Genomic DNA, 7,330 nt, shown 5'->3' on the forward strand with positions numbered 1-7,330 from the left:
GAATTCTTCACCCACCCCTAGTTTTGAGGCAATAATCTGTTGGACAAACTCCTAACTAGGCCCTATGTCTGCAATAAGTGTTGTAGAAGAAGTGATATCCATGGCCTTGTGACTATCAGGCTGTTATCTAACTTCTGATGAACCCCACAGAGTTAGTGCGGCGAAGGACAGGAAATTAGGTAAACTTAAATATGAGAAATATGGAAAGATGGAAATGCCGCATCACCTGTGGATAACTGACACCTCCCCCCGCTCAGCCAAATGCCCATCCAGTCACAAAGTGGAAAAGGGGGGAAAAAAGGTTAATATGCGCACATCTGCTGCAGGGATATGTCAGGCAAAGTATTGGTTGTGATGGATTCTCTATAAGTACTAAATGACTGATATTGTTGAATATTAAATTATATGAATCAACGTTTGTTTGCCTTATCTGCGTGTATAATGTAAAGGACGGGCCTTACAGTGCACCCCTCGCTCTGTTTTACACAAAAGCCCCGGAAGGAGCGGCATCTTACAGAACTTTATCTACTTTAGGAAGAACTAAAGACTTGCTTTTTAAAATTGTCTTTCAGGGCCAGAACCGGGTGTTGTAAGCTGCACTAGTTTCAGGCAGATTGACAGATGTTATGGCGATAGGAAACCCCCCTCAACTCACAATAATGTTCCAGTCTTCCAGGTTAGAAAAAACCAGAAATGCTTGATCCAAGGGAGCTGTTGAAAGTGTCAAAGGTGACTTATGAACAGCGAGTAAAGACAGGAGTTGGTATTTGAGATGATTTTAAGTAAATCGGAAAGAATGAGAAAAAGTGTGTAAATGGAGTTACTTTTGTTGTATACTTCGTAAAGAGTTACTGGAAATTTTACAGCCCTGCCTGATCCATCTCTTTTTCTATACTCTACTGTTGTTTAAATGAAATCTTGACCATATGCGTCTATCTTAAGCTATACCTCTATCACTTGGGTGCTACGTGAGTGCCCTTACTTTGCTCAGTTACTCTGTAAATCCTGGTAAATCACCTCCTTTTCAGACATTAATAAAATGTCACCTGATCAACAGAACATTTAGTTAAATATCTGTGTATGATGAAATATTCATTGCTAAGTTTCAAAAGCGATACTAAGATTTTGCACTGTGTTTGCGTCACAAAAGAGGCACAAAATGGCAGAAAATCTTTTTTCCTAATTTACTTTCCAGCGCTAAACTTGTTTAGCACTGGAAATAATGTTAAAGTAATGTAAGACTGCGCATAGCATTGTTTGGCATTACTTTGTGCCATGGGGGCCTGCCAAGGGTGGTGCATGAGTGTTCTTGTGCAACCACAAAACTAGGTGCAAGGAAGTAGAAATGCTTTCATTTCTTCTTCCTTTTCTGACTTTGCATGTGTGCTGCATTGTGCAACACGTATGCAAAATGGTAAAAGCTTTCCCTCGTGTCGAGGCATAGTAATTTGTACAGGAAGGGTGTCCTCCCTGTACAAAACCCATGCTGGACTCACAGACACACACACGCTAGCGCTCTGGTGCTAAGGTGTGTGCTTGATTCAGTGCCGCTGTAATCTGTGCCGACGCAAGGGAAAGGGAAGGAGAGAGCCATATCTTTGAAAATATGGTGCTCTCCTGTTCCCTTCCTGTCGCGCCACGCAGCGTAGCCTCGCGGGGGAGGGTTGCGCTGCATTGTGTGGAGATTTGGTAAATCTCCTCTGAAATGTCTGTTACAATCAGTTAAACATTGTGAATTCTCATTCCATTATGTTTCCATTTAGTAATTTTAAATATCTTTACATCCAACAGAAAACAAGCCTTGAATGAATGAAATGTCCATCAATAATGAAGCGAATGCTGTAAATCTTCAATAATAGCAGAAATAACGAGCTACAGTATTCAGGAAAACATCAGAGCAGCCGGCGACAGAGGAACCTGCACACAAACTGACAGATCCCGGCTGAAGCATCAAGGGCAGTTCAGTGATTGTAAGAGTCTGAGCTGTGCACCTCCACGCCACAAGACGAAGAAATGACCTTAGGAAAATGAAGGCAACAACAATAACCAACCGCCTCCTGTATAAACAAGTGTCCAACACCAGCTTTGATCATGGGGTCGGTATGATGTGATTACCACAGTGCTCTGTTTTATAAAATGATGACAAGCCATCATTCCGTGCTCTAGGTGAATTCTAAACTCTTTCTGGCCAAACCACAGTAACCAGAGAAGAGCAAAACAGAGCGGAGCCAGACAACTGACGGGTAAAGGAAAGAGGAGTTCTTCTATCTACAATACAACAGGCTGTCCCTATTTGCACCGGTCAGAAGGAAGATACATCTTTACCCGCAAGCGTGCATTGCCATAATCCAATCTAAAGGCACAATCGCCTACAAAGACACCTTTTCATATTAGGAGTGTGGCAAATATTTGGTGGCTATCGCATTTTATTGTTAAAACAGAAATCAAACGTGTAAAATACTGCACACATATAAAGTGTGTGAGAAAAAGCCAAGTGCTTTATCAGACATGTCGGCCCATCAGGAAATGCAGTCATGGGATATAGACAAATATATACCCGACCCACAGACACTAACGAAGAAAGAAGAATCATACACATACAGCAAGAGCTTTAGTTTGTCATCACTACGCAAGCTACATCAGCAAACCTACACAGGAGAAAAAACATTCAAGTGCAGTGAATGTGTAAAGTGCTTTAGTCACTTATCAAACCTCCAACAACATCAGCGAATACACACGGGGGTAAAACCATTCAAGTGCAGTGAATGTGCAAAGTGCTTTAGTCAGTTATCATACCTTCAAAGACATCAGCGAACACACACGGGGGAAAAACCGTTCAAGTGCAGTGAATGTGCAAAGTGCTTTAGTCTGTTGTCACACCTTCAAACACATCTACGAACACACATGGGGGAAAAACCGTTCAAGTGCAGTGAATGTGCAAAATGCTTTAATCACTTATCACACCTTCAAACACATCAGCGAATACACACAGGGGTAAAACCGTTCAAGTGCAGTGAATGTGCAAAATGCTTTAATCACTTATCACACCTTCAAAGACATCAGCGAACACACACGGGGGAAAAACCGTTCAAGTGCAGTGAATGTGCAAAGTGCTTTAGTCTGTTATCACACCTTCAAACACATCAACGAACACACACTGGGGAAAACCCGTTCAAGTGCAGTGAATGTGCAAAGTGCTTTAGTGAGTTATCAAACCTTCAAAGACATCAGCGAACACACACAGGAGAAAAACCATTCAAATGCAATGAATGTGGGAAGAGCTTTAGTCAGATGTCAGACCGAAAACGTCATCAGCGAACACACACGGGGGAAAAACCTTATCATTGTAGTGAATGTGACAGTAGTTTTCGAAACTCTTCAGCATTAAGGGTTCATCAGCGAACACACACAGGGGAAAAACCGTTCAAGTGCAGTGAATGTGCAAAGTGCTTTAGTCAATTATCAAACCTTCAAAAACATCAGCGAATACACCCAGGAGAAAAGCCATTCAAGTGCAATGAATGTGGGAAGACCTTTAGTTATATATCAGAACGAAAACATCATAATCGAACACACACGGGGGAAAAACCATTCAAGTGCAGTGAATGTGGGAAGAGCTTTAGTCAGATGTCAGACCGAAAACGTCATCAGCGAACACACACGGGGGAAAAACCTTATCATTGTAGTGAATGTGACAGTAGTTTTCGCGACTCTTCAACATTAAGGGTTCATCAGCGAACACACACAGGGGAAAAACCGTACAAGTGCAGTGAATGTGCAAAGTGCTTTAGTCAATTATCAAACCTTCATAAACATCAGCGAATACACACAGGGGTAAAACCATTCAAGTGCAATGAATGTGGGAAGACCTTTAGTTATATATCAGAACGAAAACATCATAATCGAACACACACGGGGGAAAAACCATTCAAGTGCAGTGAATGTGGGAAGAGCTTTAGTCAGATATCAGCCCGAAAAAGTCATCAGCGAACACACACGGGGGAAAAACCTTATCATTGTAGTGAATGTGACAGTAGTTTTTGCGACTCTTCAGCATTAAGGAAACATCAGCGAACTCACACAGGGGAAAAACCATTCAAGTGCAGTGAATGTGCAAAGTTCATAAGTCACTTATCACACCTTCAAAATCATCAGCGAATACACACAGGGGAAAAACCATTCAAGTGTAATGAATGCGGGAAGAGCTTTAGTCGGATATCAGACCGAAAACGTCATCAGCGAACACACACGGGGGAAAAACCTTATCATTGAAGTGAATGTGACAGTAGTTTTCACGACCCTTCAGCATTAAGGTATCATCAGGAACACACACATGGAAAAAACCATTCAAGTGCAGTGAATGTGCAAAGTGCTTTAGTCCGTTATCACAACTTCAAAGACATCAGCGAATACACACAGGGAAAAAACCATTCAAGTGCAGTGAATGTGCAAAGTGCATTAGTCAGTTATCACACCTTCAAAGACATCAGCGAACACACAGTTGGGCAGAAGGATAATCCTTTATTGAGAATTTGGTTGTGTGTATCAGTAAGGTTTGTAGTAGACAGATTGATCACCAGGTTATTAGTTAGGGTTTCGCCATGTACAGTTCCTTCTTTCTTGAATGTGCAAAGTGCTTTAATCACTTATCACACCTTCAAACACATCAGCGAATACACACAGGGGAAAAACCATTCAAGTGCAGTAAGTGTGCAAAGTGCTTTAGTCCGTTATCACAACTTCAAAGACATCAGCGAATACACACAGGGAAAAAACCATTCAAGTGCAGTAAATGTGCAAAGTGCTGTCAGTTATCACACCTTCAAAGACATCAGCGAACACACACGGGGGAAAAACCATTCAAGTGCAGTGAATGTGTGAAGAGCTTTAGTCACTTATCAGACCTACAAAGACATCAACGAACACACACAGGGGAAAAACCATTCAAGTGCAGTGAATGTGTGAAGAGCTGTAGTCACTTATCAGACCTACAAAGACATCAACAAACACACACAGGGGAAAAACCATTCAAGTGCAGTGAATGTGGGAAGAGCTTTAGTCAATTATCAATGCTACGAAAACATCAACAAACACACTCAGGGGGAAAGCCACTCAAGTGCAATGAATGTGGGAAGAGCTTTTGTCGACGATTAGAGCTACAAAGTCATCAGTGAACACACAGGGGGAAAACATAGAAGGGCACCGAAAGTGAGAAGGTCTTTTGTCAATTTTCGATCCCACACAGCCCTCAGTGAATACACTCCTTCATTTAACTCACATGGAAATAATCCTAGAGATGCAGAGATTCCTGAAAGAACTTAAGAACATCAAAAATAATATTGACCCATCTGAGGACATAGACAAGAGCTCAACAGTGCAGTTATTGTGAGAGGAATGAATTATGGAAAAAGATAAAATTCAAATTATGTAGGACATTGAAATACTAAAATGATAAAAGACCCTGATAGCAGTAAAGAAGAAAATCAGATAACAGTATTTGCAGAATTATAAAAGTGTTTGTTTCCAGTGATTGTTCACTTCCGTACACATAGCAAAGTGACATGATGTACCAGGATACACAGTGGGAGACAAGCACAATGTGGATTAAAAGAAAAGAAACATTGTTGATTTTTATTTGGTGAAGAAGAGATACAAAGGAAAACATTCAATCGTACCTGACCACACTACCTGTAAAAGCAACACTGAACAATACTGGGTTTAACAGCGGTCTTTCCAGCTAACTTGTCGGATTAGTGATAAAACCTATAAACCCAACACACCCAGAGTGGACATGTTGTCAGGGCTCTGGAGATGGAAGCTTCATTGCTAAAATGCATGTACTACTATTAACAAATGCCACTGTAGTATCTGTAATGAAGTAGTGAAGCACAGGTGTTCAAGAAATAACCTATTTTCAGATATTAAAGAGCATATACCTTTTTTAAGTAACGTTTGCTGCATCTTTTACACACTGTTATCGGTTGATGGATCAGCTCGTGCCTTGCGCCTGCTTACTAAGTGTGACCCGTGGCTCCTCTCCGACTTGGCTCTCCCTATTCATTTTGAGACTTGCCAAACTCTACTTTGTACCAGAATTGAGCCGTTGTAAGCAGTAGACTCTGTTTGAAGAATGAGGTGAAATAGCGAAATCCCACATCAAAAGCATATATGTGCCAGGACAATCCGTTGCACTCCCAGCAACTCATCTTCCACACTTGATTGTCCCTTGTCCTCAAATGTTCTGAAGGATTTGTCGTATGAATACCTGAAGTGGCAGTGACAATCATGAAGCTAACGCTAACAGGAGTGTGTGGGAGATAGAGCGGGGGAGAGATAAAGAGAGCGAGAGTGATAAAGAAAGGGGGAGAAAAAGAAAGAGAAATGGAAGGAGGGGGAACGGCACGTTATTTGTACTCATCTAAAAATAGAAGAAGCAGCCAAATACATGTGAATGTGTGACATCACCAGAGAAACGGGCTGAACACCTGTGAATTTATATATTTAGTTTTAATACCCATAGACCCATGTCTTGCAAATAAACAGGGCACAAGGAAGGAAAATAGTGAAGGAGCCCATTATCATATGCAAATCACAGTGACGCCACATGTAGTGACATCACAAGAAGTGATGTCAGGCCCTTATAATAATTTTCACGTGAAAGCTTGACTGCCTGTTTTAAAAACAAGAAACAAGAAACATAAAATAATGTAAAAATAAGTTTTTGGTTTCAGTTTTTTACATCATGTGTTTTGCCCACTATTAGTTTGTAACTAAACTCGGAAATGACTGAAAGTGTAAATAAAATGTGCTTTTAATTTGCGCTTGTTTCCTGACGGTATTCTTTATCCAGCCCCTAAACCCCAAAGTGTTTCACATTTACAATGTATTAAGCAATAGAAGGACTAATTTTGTCAAGTTCTCTGTTCCTCTCTTGCGCCACTCACACAAACAAACACTCAGAGGCCTGTGTCTGCAGTGCTGGGGCACAAAGTAACAATTACCAGTTGCAGGCTAAGGAGCTAGGTGGAACTGAGTCCCGTTTCTAGATGATAGTGGGGGACCCCTTCAAACTGTGGCTACCCTCCGACTTGTGCCCTGCTGATAAAGCAATAGTGAATTTGAATAATTTATGATGAATTGAAATGAGAGAAAGAGAAGAACAGAGCAAGGTGCAGGATATAATAAAGAAAATGAAAAAAAGAGACACAAGACTTTAACCTGTTCTGTGTACTAGCACTTTACGTAAACAAGTTGTGCTGTGCGTTGTGAGCAGGCTGTCACCCCCTTTGTATGTAAATGAGCTTCTGTGACCAGACACCCCAGGCTCCCA

The 7,330-nt window shown here is 41.2% G+C and overlaps 1 protein-coding gene across 1 annotated transcript in view; it reads left to right on the forward strand.

Moving 5' to 3' along the window:
• Window positions 1-5,174, forward strand: part of LOC144805990 (uncharacterized) — a 121,821-nt gene extending 116,647 nt beyond the window's left edge. The window contains exons 3-4 of the mRNA XM_078672451.1: window positions 2,635-4,215; window positions 4,647-5,174. Of these exons, the coding sequence (XP_078528577.1) occupies window positions 2,635-4,215; window positions 4,647-5,174 (2,109 nt within the window). The remainder of the gene's footprint in view (window positions 1-2,634; window positions 4,216-4,646) is intronic.
• The last annotated feature ends 2,156 nt before the right edge of the window (window positions 5,175-7,330 follow it).

Source organism: Lissotriton helveticus (assembly GCF_964261635.1).
Source record: "Lissotriton helveticus chromosome 1_1 unlocalized genomic scaffold, aLisHel1.1 SUPER_1_unloc_38, whole genome shotgun sequence".
NCBI classification, from domain to species: domain Eukaryota; kingdom Metazoa; phylum Chordata; class Amphibia; order Caudata; family Salamandridae; genus Lissotriton; species Lissotriton helveticus.